The sequence below is a fragment of the Pygocentrus nattereri genome, chromosome 23 (genome assembly GCF_015220715.1).
Source record: "Pygocentrus nattereri isolate fPygNat1 chromosome 23, fPygNat1.pri, whole genome shotgun sequence".
NCBI lineage: Eukaryota > Metazoa > Chordata > Actinopteri > Characiformes > Serrasalmidae > Pygocentrus > Pygocentrus nattereri.
This window is the reverse complement of record NC_051233.1, coordinates 7,933,013-7,945,775: the sequence shown is the minus strand read 5'-3', so window position 1 is coordinate 7,945,775 and position 12,763 is coordinate 7,933,013. Positions and strand designations below refer to the sequence as shown.

At 40.6% G+C, this 12,763-nt stretch overlaps 1 protein-coding gene across 3 annotated transcripts in view; it reads right to left on the bottom strand.

The window, feature by feature from the left end:
- The window catches only part of prrc2b (proline-rich coiled-coil 2B), a 39,317-nt gene that overhangs the window by 10,784 nt on the left and 15,770 nt on the right, over positions 1 to 12,763 (bottom strand). For all 3 annotated transcript variants that reach the window (XM_037533510.1, XM_037533509.1, XM_037533511.1), the window contains exons 9-20: positions 11,961 to 12,124; positions 9,610 to 9,697; positions 9,052 to 9,205; positions 8,003 to 8,336; positions 7,258 to 7,424; positions 5,178 to 5,379; positions 4,110 to 4,323; positions 1,727 to 3,739; positions 1,260 to 1,447; positions 920 to 1,035; positions 568 to 709; positions 286 to 362 (exon numbers count right to left, since the gene is read on the bottom strand). In XM_037533510.1, coding sequence (XP_037389407.1) covers positions 286 to 362; positions 568 to 709; positions 920 to 1,035; positions 1,260 to 1,447; positions 1,727 to 3,739; positions 4,110 to 4,323; positions 5,178 to 5,379; positions 7,258 to 7,424; positions 8,003 to 8,336; positions 9,052 to 9,205; positions 9,610 to 9,697; positions 11,961 to 12,124 — 3,859 coding nt within the window. The remainder of the gene's footprint in view (positions 1 to 285; positions 363 to 567; positions 710 to 919; positions 1,036 to 1,259; positions 1,448 to 1,726; positions 3,740 to 4,109; positions 4,324 to 5,177; positions 5,380 to 7,257; positions 7,425 to 8,002; positions 8,337 to 9,051; positions 9,206 to 9,609; positions 9,698 to 11,960; positions 12,125 to 12,763) is intronic.

Genomic DNA, 12,763 nt, shown 5'->3' with positions numbered 1-12,763 from the left:
CACGCAGAAAAATGCCCAGTAACAGTAAAAGCACTACAACCCCCACCCCCCAAAATTTACTCTGACTGGCCGCACTGATCACTGACCGTGGGTTTCATAAAAGACAAGAAACAGAAACACCCAAGAAAGGCAGAGGCGTATTGGTGATAAGGATTTAAACAACATGTAGGGCTCATTTTCTGCCCCTGCCAAAACGGTGCTGAAATTGTTAAACTGAAATAGTCCTTCATACTATAATACTATTATCATGACTGTTGCATTCAAATACACAAATAAAAGCCCTACCTCTGAATTTGGCTCACTCCCAGTGTATGACACTTGCTTCGTCCAAGAGTCTCCACCAGATGACTGAACTGTAAGGGCTTTGAGGTAGGAAAAAAAGTTTTACTAGCAAGTCTATTTAAAATCAAAATTACAAATGTCTATACTCAAGCTCCATCCATCCATCCATCCATTTTCTAAGCCGCTTCTCCGTCAGGGTCGCGGGTATACTCAAGCTCTTCATTTAAAAAAACAAAAAAAACAACAAAAAAAAAAAACGTACTCATAAGTCAAGATTTGTCTCACCTGAGCTGTTGGTCTCCCATATCTCAGTGCCCAGGTTACTGGCTGAGAGCGTCTCCTCTGGCTGTTCAATAGACATGCTGCCCTGCTTCTTAGCAAAACGGGGAGGCATTTTTGAAGTGATTGGCCTGTTTTTCACTGCAACCTATAGGCATACACACATTGAATATCCTGTAATATGTCTCAAAAATTCCAAGGAAAAAAAAAAAAAAAAAAAAAAAAAAAAAGCAAAAACAACAACAACCACAGACTTCTGTGCCATACGTATTTGGGAAACTAAACAAACAAGAGTGTAACTGATGTCTTGGTTAAGCTGAGAACATTTAGGTCTTGCTGAAGGATAGCTGTAACCTACCGGTGTATTTTGCTCCTTTCTCCTTCGGTCCTCCTCCTGTGGACGTCTCTGTTTTTTGGAGAGGGCATCTTGGAATCCCTCAGGACTCGGAATAGAAGCTCCTGAATCGCTTTCAACTGCATTGGGAAGAAGTCACAGAAAGAAATTAAATTTTCAAGAGTAGCACAAGCAAGCTTTACCAGTAAATAGTTTGGGGACAGCTTTCTTTGAGTTATCATATAGCAGCCATGTGGTAATCCACTGGGTATCATTAGCTTTAACACTGTAAATAGCAAAAAGGAATTAATTAATCATTTTCACTGAAGTGGCACTTTCCTGATGGATGTTGTTTTGGTCTTACTTGGATAACTGTTCAGGTCGTACTGAGAAAGTGACTCCCCCATGTCTCCTTTGATGGCTCTGGTTTTCAGCTCCTTCTCCATTTTCTTCCCTGAAGACTCAGTAGTGCTGGTGGACAGGCTCTCCTCAGGCTGTTCCACACCGTAAACAGACCCTGTGTTCAAGCCTGGAGCTGCATCTTCTGGACTCCTGCACAAATAAAGCCATGGAACTTTGACAGCAGGGTGATTGTAATAAGATCAAGCTCTTTTGCTTATTTTATGTACTTCTACAGCTGTGCTGAGAGATAATAAGAGAGCTGAGTAAGGTGGGTGAAATGAACTAAAATTCAATATTGTGTTTTTAATAAACAACATTATAGCAGCAACCAAAATATAACAAAATCCACATGCACTCTCATACCATAAAAGTTCACTTTATTAGAATACTAACCAAAAATGAAAACCTTATTGCAGCATTTGCTCTTACCTTCTGCAGTTGGGCGACACTCCATTCTGCCAGCCATCATTTCGGTTAGATGAGCTGCCACTCGAAGGAGTGTCCGTGGAACGGTTCATCTTGCTGCTTTCCAAAATGGCGATGTCGCTCTTGCGGTTCTGCCGCTCCACTAGAGGGCGCTGGCTTGAGAAACTTCTCTTGGAGAGCTCTCTTTTTTCAGAGCCTGGTTCACTGTGACCTGAATCAGCTGCCGTATCACCGTGCTGGGCACCACGTTTTTCTCTCCAGTCGTTAAAATCGCTGTTTTCTGACCCAGTCTCCCAGTCTTCACCTTGATGGCTGAATTCCTGTTGTCTGTTTCCAGAATACTGACCTGGCCAGTGGTCCTCTCCACCTTTCGAACGATTGGGCCAAGGGTTGGCGATATCTCCGTTGACATACTCTTCGCTGTTCCACTGGCCTCCAGGCTCTCTCTCTTGACGCAGTCTTCTAAAACGTGGAGGCTTGTCTTGGCGTGGAGGACGTCGTCTTCTCAATGGCCGGTTGTCAGGGTTATCGTTATCTAGATAATAATCACCTTCTCTATCTTCTACACCGTTCTCCACAAAGGAGGCAGAAAACTTTGGTGGGTACTTGAGTGGATCTCCTTCTGCTGGTTTCCTTGAGTAAGAGTCATTCCCGAAGTTGTATCCATTCTCTTGAGAGGAACCGCCTCCAAACTGGTTTCCTCTTCCCCTCCACGTAGAAATCTCCCTCGACCCGAACCCACGGTTGTAACCTGTGTTGAGGCGTGGAGGAAGGGATCGACCGAAACCTCTTGTTTTGGACTTCTCCCGCGCTTCTCCGCTGCTCTGATCGTTGTTATATACCTTATTGGATCTCCACGAGTCCCTGTCCACCCTTTTGGTGTCACCACTTGCAGAATAAGCGGCTTCTCCGTTTTCAGCCCCCTTCTGGCGACGACGTTTAGGCAGCTCCTCATATTCTGAAGCTTCACTCAGCGTTTCACTTACGTTCCTTCTGCGTGGTTTGCCTCGTTGCAGATCTTCAGTTTTGACAAACTCCCGCGTGCCCCGTCCCCTGGTGGCTCGGTGGCTGTTCCCAGAGTTGTAGGCGCCTCTAGAGTTATCTGTACGTCCTCCACGGGTGCCACTGCGAGAGCTGAACTCTCTGAAACTTCGTCCACGGCCACGTCCAGCTCCTCTGGCTCCGGCGAACGCCTGCTCTTCATCGATGAAGATCCAGTTGTTCCGACGTGGAGGAGTTGGGGGATCTCTACTTTCAGAGTTTTCTTTAATCTGGGATTTAGTGCTGTCCCAGTTTTCTTTATTGGAATCTTCAACTGGGTTGATTATCTTTTCTATTTTAGGTGGAGATGGCTGCTTCTCCTCCAGAGAAGAAGTCAAAGGAGCTGGGGCTGAAGCTGGATGCCTACTGGTTAAAGGCTGGTTGTCCTTTTTCAAATCATACACATTAGTAAGCACTTCCTTTTCAAGTCTGTACGGAACAGGCTTCTCTTCTGGTTCCATTTTGGGCTTCTCATTCTCCTTATCTTCAACCTTTAAAGCCTTTAGCACTGGCTTCTTGATGGGCCCCGTTCTCCTAAAGGTTCTTCCACTAGATTCAGACGGCTGGCTAACACTGCTGCTGCTACTGCTAGAGCCAGGCTCAGACCACTGAGCCTGTCCACAATTGGTGTCTTTCTTCAGAGAACCGTCTTTCTTCCAGAAATCAGAGTCGTAACTCTTCTCCTTACCCTCACAAGCATCGTCTCGGGAATCTAGGTTCTCTCTCTGGGGTCTACTAGTGGAGGGCTCTTTCTGGTGCTCTGCTTTAGAGTACTCACTCTCTCCTGGGTGCAAGCGGCCATGAGCTGAAGGCTGATGGGTTTCTTCGTGGCAGGCGTCTCGCTGCGAACCTATTGACATGTCAGAACCGCGGCCTTGGCGATATGCCTGATGGGGGAGGTCCTCAGCAGGGCTGTCCACTCGATCGTTTGCTCGGTCCTCATAGGAGTCCTGCTGAGAGCATGACCTGTCACTCCTGAAAAAGTAGATAAAAAGATGATTATACTGTACTATAAATTATTTGACCTTTTTCAAAACAATGTAAATTTATGATTTAACAATTTTCAAGTTTCTGGAAGTTCAGTTACAGTGCAACTATTTAAAACATAAAAACAGAGAGGCAATATATTTTAATTAGGAACACTAAAATCTCAGTCACTGTAATGCTCAGAAATTGTATGCATGGCACTAATAAAAATAAATAATAAAAAAAAAAGGCAGAAAATTTTGGCCATAGGGGAAAAAAGGCCAAATCAAAATTTAAAAATAGAACACCTGCCAAATTATTCATTACAGTAATTAAAAAATGTTAATTTTAAGACAGACAGACAGACAGACAGACAGACCTGTCATCGGTGTGACTTCTGTCAGTGTTGTCATGCTGCCTCTGGTAGGGTGGGGTGAAACTGCGAGTTGGAGGGTATCCCTCTTGGCTCCAGAGAGGGTAAGGCTCAGCGGAGGGCGCTCTCCTCTCCTGGTGTAAGCTGGGATGGCTTCCCTCATCAGAGGCAGAGCCAGGACTGTTGAGGCGATCCTGCTGCATGACGGGCTTCATCATTCCTGCACATGGTCCACAGACAATCAATGGTGAGGAAGAAAACCTAGAGCCCTTTCACAGCAGACATATTACATTGTCCAGCAGATGGTGCTGCAGCTGTGAGCAAATGAACCCCAAATTTGTTTTTAATAATGCTACAAAAAAATAAAACAAGCCATTTTCTGTAAATATAAACATCCAGTAACGGCAAAATTTCAGAAACAAAATCATATGATCTTCAGATTTCTTTGCTTTAGGAGTATTACTACCTTTACTGCCAAGATGAACTCAGATCATCAATTACTCCTGTGATTGATATTGCTGTTATTTATTTATTTATTTTTATTACTGTTACAATTATCAATGAAAACAACATTATACACATCTATTTATATGGCATTTTATGTCCATTACCAAACAGGAAAGTGTAAAAGGAATATAAGTGAACCACTGAAAAAATAAAATACTATAGCATGACTGAAAACAAACAAAAATACTTCTGATATATGCTAAGCTAAAGTTTCTTCTATTATTATAACTAGGATTATTATAAATCTACTAGCAACTGGGGCGGGCAATATAAAAATTTGTTAACACAATCATCTTTGTTACTGTGATCACAATATGCATATCTGAGCATATCGTGGATATATTCGATCTTTAAAGTTCAGTGATCGCTTGCATATGAAAAATAAAGAGAGCATAATTAGTCCTGTTTAATTAAATGTAATCAATGTATTAGCAGGTGTTTAATAATGTGTTTTATATCAGTTTTAAAATGTTGCAGACAACAAGCACAAAATGACTTAAAATCACTGAACAGTAAAAAAGACAGTGAAACAAAACCAAAATGAAAATGTAAGAATAATTAACTCACCAGAGGAGTGGACACTTGGAGGGTAATAATCGACTGGGGAGCGGCCCTGGGTCATACGGGGGTCCATGTAGGTAGGCATCATCATCCAGCGTGGATCAAAGCCCAGAACATGTGGAGGATAATATCCTCTCTGCGGGTGCCCTGAGCCAGACTGGGGTGGATGACCGGACTGCTGCCACTGCTGCATCTTGTACACTTGCTCCTGAAAACGACAGCGTAGAATCATCATACATAATATTCGCATCAAATAAGAAGACATTTAAATCAATTAAGACTTTGCAGATGAGATTAACACAAGACTGTAGAAATGACTAGAGTATCCACAGAAATTCTATGGCTGCATAATCTCTCGTTGTGGTTACTGCTCGATACCAAGACTGCACTATCGATACCAAGACAAATGAATCTGACCAACCACAACACTTTTTACCGTGTGCTGTGAGAATCTTGACCAGTCACCGTTGCATATACATTTCTGATGAATGATTGCATTATTTTGACCAGAGTAATTTTATTTTTCTGGTCTGCATGAATACAATCTTTAACCATTTAGCATTAATCTTTCATCACTGTGGTTACAATCCATTTCAAACGTTTATCACAATATGCAGCAATACAGTTATAATACCAGTGCTCTATATCAAGCAGCACTAGTTCCTACTAAAACTTGAAATATTTGCTAATTCGACCATAAACCACTCAAGCCAGGTTCTGAAACTTCTCTAATATCGACTATTTCACCTTTAGGTGCCTGCATTTATCTGCTTGCTTTAGTTTTTTAACCTTCATTTTTTTCTTTCTATCTGATTTAAATACTTGACATTTTTAATGCTAATTAAAGGCACTTTTATCAAAAATATTTTAATATCCTATGTATTTTAATATCTTACACTAAATGTTTAAACTTTTTTTTTTTTTTTCAGTTTGCTCTTGCATTATTGTTTGCTATCCAGTGTCGACCAGAGGAGAATGAGTTCCCCCCTCTGAGTATTGGTTCCTCTCTTAGGGAGTTTTCAGGGTCTCAGACCCACATTTTTCTGTAAAGCTGCTTTGTGACAACGCCTGTTATAAAAACTGCTATATAAATAAACTTTGACTTGACCTTCCAAATACACTATCAGAAAGGGTCCCTCAGTCACTAAATAGGAAAATCATACTCTGGGGGCAACTGCAACACCACTGTAGCAAGCAAGTAGGCATGTTTACAACAGATGTAGGGATAGTTACTTTTGTGATGGAATAATTTCTGAATGGCCACAGAGTGGACTGATGCAAAGTGCTCTGTTCTAGAGATGAGTTGGAACTGATCGCAGTGGTGGTGATACGAACCACACGCCGTAAAAGTTTATAACAAATACTTACGAATGTGCTGCTTGATGCCAGAGTCATTGCTTGACAATAGCGTTGAGAAGCCTTGGGCCTAAAACATTTATAAAAACCTACTCATGGTGTTGAGGTATGTACAGGGTGTTGTAAGACAGCCCTCAAAAAGCACTTTCAGATTTTTTTTATACCATTGTCTACATTACATTTAAATCGCATATACTGAAAACAGAGGTGTGGGTTCACTGCTGGTTTTGGATAGTAAAATAAGGGCTATTTTACGCTGTAATTATCACAACCCCTGGTTCCCATCACCACCACTGTAAACTAATCAGTCTCTACAATAAATAATTTCATGCCAAACCACTCAGAATGAGTTCCTGACCCTCTGCACTATGAAGAAACTTAAAAAAAAAAAACAACAAAAAAAAATTGGATAACATTGGATAAATAGGCTATTCATGTATTTATTTTTGTTGCCATGGCTGCTACATGGTAACTGGTGCCATCATTAAGAATGTGGAGGTCTTTCAGTCTCCAGTTGCTGGTGATCAGGTTAAGTCCAAATTTTGTCTGGCTACATTCGAGACCACAATTCCAGGCCTGATCAAAGCTCCCCCTTCTCCTGGCTTTACAACAGAAGCCACATGCTCTCTTTGAACTCTGCTAAAGCTGTTGTTCCAACACTGATCCTGGAGAATTACAGGATGGGAGACTTCAGGGCTTGAGGCCTTTGAAAGGTTCAGCTGTTGCTCACCTGCTGCTGATGCTGCTTTTGGAAGCGCGGCGGGACGGCTTTTTGGTGCCGACCGTAATCCGGGACAGGAGAAGTGGGCTCCGGACCATCATCCTCATTCCGGTAGCTGAAACCGTTATCTCTGTAATCCTGGCTGGACGACTGATCAGAGGGCTGCTCCGACACTTCTAAAAAAGATTTTAAACATTGATGCAACATTATACATACAATCATTCCCATGCATGACTGAGTGACTGGAATGAAACGGAAAGAGTAGGTTTTCTTTAATATTCTTACAAATTCATCATTCCACGTTCAATATAAGAATGCAATTAGACGGCAAAGTTGGAATAGGAATTTTGGGCCAGTGCAGATGTCAATAAATGGTCATGCATAAACATGAAATATTGAAATCAAGACTAAAATATGTATTTATGAAGAGTAAAGAACACAAATTAAAACATTTTAGCGCAGTAACCAGGTGTTCACTTAAACATTTTGCGCTTCCTGAGTACAATAAAGATATAAATTTTGGTCTCGAATATTAATTACATCTAATCACCTTCAGTTATTTTTGTTATAAACTATATGCACAACTATCTGAACATTAGATCGACATGCATCTCTACCCTCAAAACAAAAATGATATCGCTGGTCAAGAATGATGCCACTGTCAAGCAGTCAAGACTAACAAAGTTAACCGATGATCATTGAGGGGGTGCTAAAGGGGGTGTCGTCACTAAACCATCACTAAACGTGTGTTTACCTTTAGTGCCATACTGCCAGCTGTCCTGGTGATGTTTTGCCAAATCTCTGCCTGGAGACTGTGACAGCTCCTTACTTTCCACACCATGAGGCTCCCTCTGTGTGTCCACAGAGCGAGCAGATCTGTCAGTTTTGCCAAACTTCTCGTCCAGCTTTTTGAGTTTTTCTGCACAGGCGGCCAGCCTCTCCTCACGAGCGCGCCTCTCCTCCTCCTCACGCCGACGCCGTGCCCTCTCCACCGCCTCAGAGAGATCTGCAGAGATGAACTTTCCCCGAGGAGGAGCCGGGCGCTGATTATCTTCTTGATCCTCAGACTCACTGGTCTTCTGCTGGGCCTAACAAAGAAATTAAAAGAATGACAATTAAAAGAATGACACTTCAAAAATAATTAATGACCTAAAAAGCAAATGTGATCTGCTTTTCATGTTCTCTGAACAACCAGTACATCAAAGAGAAGGAGGCAATTCAACTGGATTGGTTGACTATAGAAGATTAAACAATTACAAACAATAATAAATAATAATAATAATAATAATAATAAGATTGAGTTCACACTTTCAAAGTAAAATTCAGGTTCTCCATATAATGAATACATTGACTTTTTTTTTTTTTATAATTTCATTGAAATCACACATACAGCTTGTTGATGTTACTGTCTATACCCTATAACTGAGCATGTTCTCCAGTCACATTTGAGTATGTCCCCCCCAAAAAAAAAAAAAAAAAAAAAACTAAACTAAAAACAACAAAAAAAAAACTAGCAAGGGGTTTTGTTTAAAGACAAAAATATAGAAATATATAAAAAAAGGACAAGCTCTTTGCTTATTTCAATCAAAATGTCATGTACTTCTCACATATGTTCTGCGCAAGATTAAGTCAATTAACATTTCATACCTCATCCATTTCTAATTTTGAATCATGCAAATTAAAAATAATCAGAGAAAACTGTGCTGACACCCCCAACAAGTCATCTAAATGTGAATGCACTTTAAAAGCGGTAACTGGGTATTTAGACAGCTCTCATGAACGCCTAGCTTTAGCTCTTATTACCTGCGAGTCTGTTGAGATGTATCTGCCGTTGGTCTTCCTGGAAGGCAGAGGATCTTGTGGGTGCTGGTAGGAATCTTCCTCTTGCTCCTGTGGATACTGACCTTCTCCTGAACTCATAGAGCACTGACGTTCACGGTGAAGCTCCCACTCTCCCCTACAGCAAACGTCACATTTAACTTTTAGGGTTGAAGAGTTTTGCTTTACTGTAAAGTCTAATTTATAGCAGTACAGTATGTTTGGTAATTATTATGGTAACATCAGCCTGCACAGCTGCAATATGCAAAAAAAAAAAAAAAAAAAAAAAAAAAAAAAAAATTCGAACCCATCACAGTGTGCTGTGACTATTCTGACCAATGACCATTACCAATGAGCTTCTGTAGGTGAATCAAGATATTTATGAAATCCAACAAATAAATTACATTGGGTCAAAAATAATGCAGGCCAATATTTAACCGTGAAAAATTACGGATCCACCAATGAGCTTTTAATATATTGCAAAGTATGGATCTTATTTTGTCCAATGAGATGCAGCATTAGCTTATCATTTTATATACTCACCAAATCTTATTCTTCTCACTAGGGCAATGATCCTCTTCATCATCACTAAATTTGAGCTTCTCACTGTAATCCACCTCCTCGTGAAGACCTAGAAAATAATCAATTTAATTACTCAAACATTTTCGGACTTAAGTAGAGGTACCATGATCCAATGTACAAGATCCGCATTTGCACTGATACGAACCTCATTACAGATCAGGTAAACATTATCGATCCACATTTAATGTTCAGTCACGAACATTACCCATGTTAGTCATGCATTTCATTTAATCTGTTCATGTATTTATCGGTTTAATTCCATATAATTTGGTGTGTACTATAGTTCTAGAAAAAACAGTCCAGAGTGATTAAAGAGAGAGACTCCTGTAAATCCTTGTGTTTAACATGAATTCAAGCAAATTCAGTCAAATTCTCCCCAAAACTACCCTTGAATTTAACCTCAAAACCTAACCCACACACTGGTCCTAATCCTAACCCCAACCCTAAGACTACTGAGAATCAACTCCATTTAACCAGATAATGTTAATAACCAACATCTATAAATAAATCAATTGGGGTCTATCCAAATAAAGTGGAACATTCATACATGCATACACAGAAGCGTCGTATAAGAATCTGTTAGACAGAAAGACTGCAGGCAGTGATATCTACGATTTCTGTGGAGTTACAATTAGTAACCAACCTGTACAAAATAAATAAATGTATACTAGAGTGCCACTATGATGCAACAGAAGAGCCACTTTATTATTATTTCATAAAGGTGTGAAAAGCCTTTTAAATTTTTAATCTCTTATTCTCCAGGGTATATTTTGGTTTTTCCATCACATTCACATCCATTCACATGACCAAACGGTAAGGCAAATTATTCAGTAAATACATTAATTAAAAACGTTACTTTTTTTGTAAAAGCTCCCTTCAAATTAACAGAAAATGCGTTTTATGATCATACACATTGCTATATGCTCACAATTTACCGTTGAAAGCCAAAAATCTTAGACACCCTTTTTTTTTTTTTTTTATTAATTTTTAAAAAGCAGATCATTGAAGAGACACCATCTGGGATCCAGTTTTTAGTTCGGATTTGTGGAAAAATGGGTTGACTTTCAGGAGACAAAAAAAAAAAAAAAAAAACACATGAGTTCAGCTTCTTTTATTATAAGGGTTTAAGATGACATTACCCATCTATTTGACTGGAAAGAAGACAGTTACAGCCTCATATGACACTGAATGTATCTTATGAAATATAACAGTGATGAAAAATATGACAGTGTGTTTTGGAACCACCGGTGCTCCCAAAGAGTTGAAGAGGACCTGAACTACTCATTTTATTTTTTCTCCCCAATTTAGTCGTTTCCAATTCCACCCACTTAGGACTCCCCCAATCTCCCAGGACAGGCTTCCTCCGAGACCGGTGAAACCAGCCACCGCTTCTTTTCGAACTGCTGCTCACGCAACATTACGGGACAGCCGAACGCACTCGGAGGAAAGCGCCAACCGCCAGATCTGTTACGTCAGCTAATAGACACCTGCGCTGACTAGCATCGTGTTGAGTGATGGGAGGAGAAGGGGGGCCATCCTACCCACCCAGAGAGAGTGAGGCCAATTGTGCTCTCTTGGACTCCGAGCTACAGACGGCTGTAGGATCACCAGGGATCAAACTCGTGATCTGCTGATGACAGGTTCTACACTTAGATGTTTGCACCACTCGGGACAGGTTCTTTTTTTAGCCACTGTTGGAAGCTTTACAAAAATGCATATGTATCAAACCACTGCATGTGCATGAATAATATAAACCTACCTCATCAGCGGCAGCATGAATGGTTACATTCATTTTGATCAATATTTTTCCTTAGGAGCAGAATCGTATCACAATGTGGCACTAAACTTACTTTGCTATTTTTAATGTGTGGTCAAGGCTGTTAGGCACTGAACACTACTGTTTGGGAAGAGCTAAAGTCTGCTCTTCAAACACAGACCTCACTACGCACAGCTGTCTCGGTCTTCTTTAAATTAAAGTTGGTCCAGCTTTTGTTTGTGAAGGTCCTGAGTATCAAACCTGTTTAGCTCATGCTGCATTTGACTACGACTGAAGCTTTTAATTATGAATTTTCAAGAAGAAAATTAGGAAAACCCAAGAAAATGGCACCTCCACTGAGAATTCAGCATTCAGCAGAAAAAAAAACAAACAAAAAAAAAAAAACCCCAAGCTGGCTGCTCATTACTTTACACCTTGAAACATCACATGCAGTTAAATGTAAAGTTCATGGTCATCACCTGAACAGAACAGTAATATCGGTCAGGATTATACTGGCATTGACAAATTGCCCAAGACTGGTTCCTGGTTAACATACCTGCCCATCCGTCCTCACAGTCATTGTCCAGGTCATCCAGGTCCTTCAGGTCATCAGGGTTGATGATGGCGGGACGGGGCGCCCTATCTCCAGGGCGACGGATAGGACGAGGGGAGGGACGAGGGGGCATTCGGGTGAAGCGGTTCTCCCTTCGCACGTCTCCACTAAAAACACACAAGAATGAAACAAATCACATTCCTCAGAGATAATGAACTTCGATAAGTACCATAATGGGTTCTTTCAGTGATGCAACAGAATAACCACTTTTGGTCTCATTAATGTGTGAAAAACCTTTAAAAGGTCTAGGCCCATTCACATTTCATCCCTCACCCCCAAGAGAAAATATTGTCAACAAACATTTTTATATTTATTTATACTTTTCTTAGCCATGTTTACTGTAGAGTTTTAACAAATGGCCTTTTGTTGTAGAATAGCAATATTCATCACCCACCCTTTGCAGAAAGGTGAAAATACTCCAACCTTGTCAACTCACTCCTTTGTTTGTACTGAGATGAGCCTTTGTCTCTCAACCTTAAGGTGATAATCACCCTCATCTCGACCCCCTACATCTCATTTCATATTCTCCTTCTACACCCCACCCACAAACTCCTTTTCTTCACCGTTCCTCCCCCACAATTTTAAACATATAAAAGATCCTTCCAAAATATTCTTGTTAGCCTACTGACAGACTGACTGCTGATCGATCACGCTGCACCCATGATTCGAAGTATGTGTAAAACTCTAGTCAACGCTGAAGCTCCCCTACCACTTAGCCCTACCCCTTCGTTTTTGAGTGTTCACAT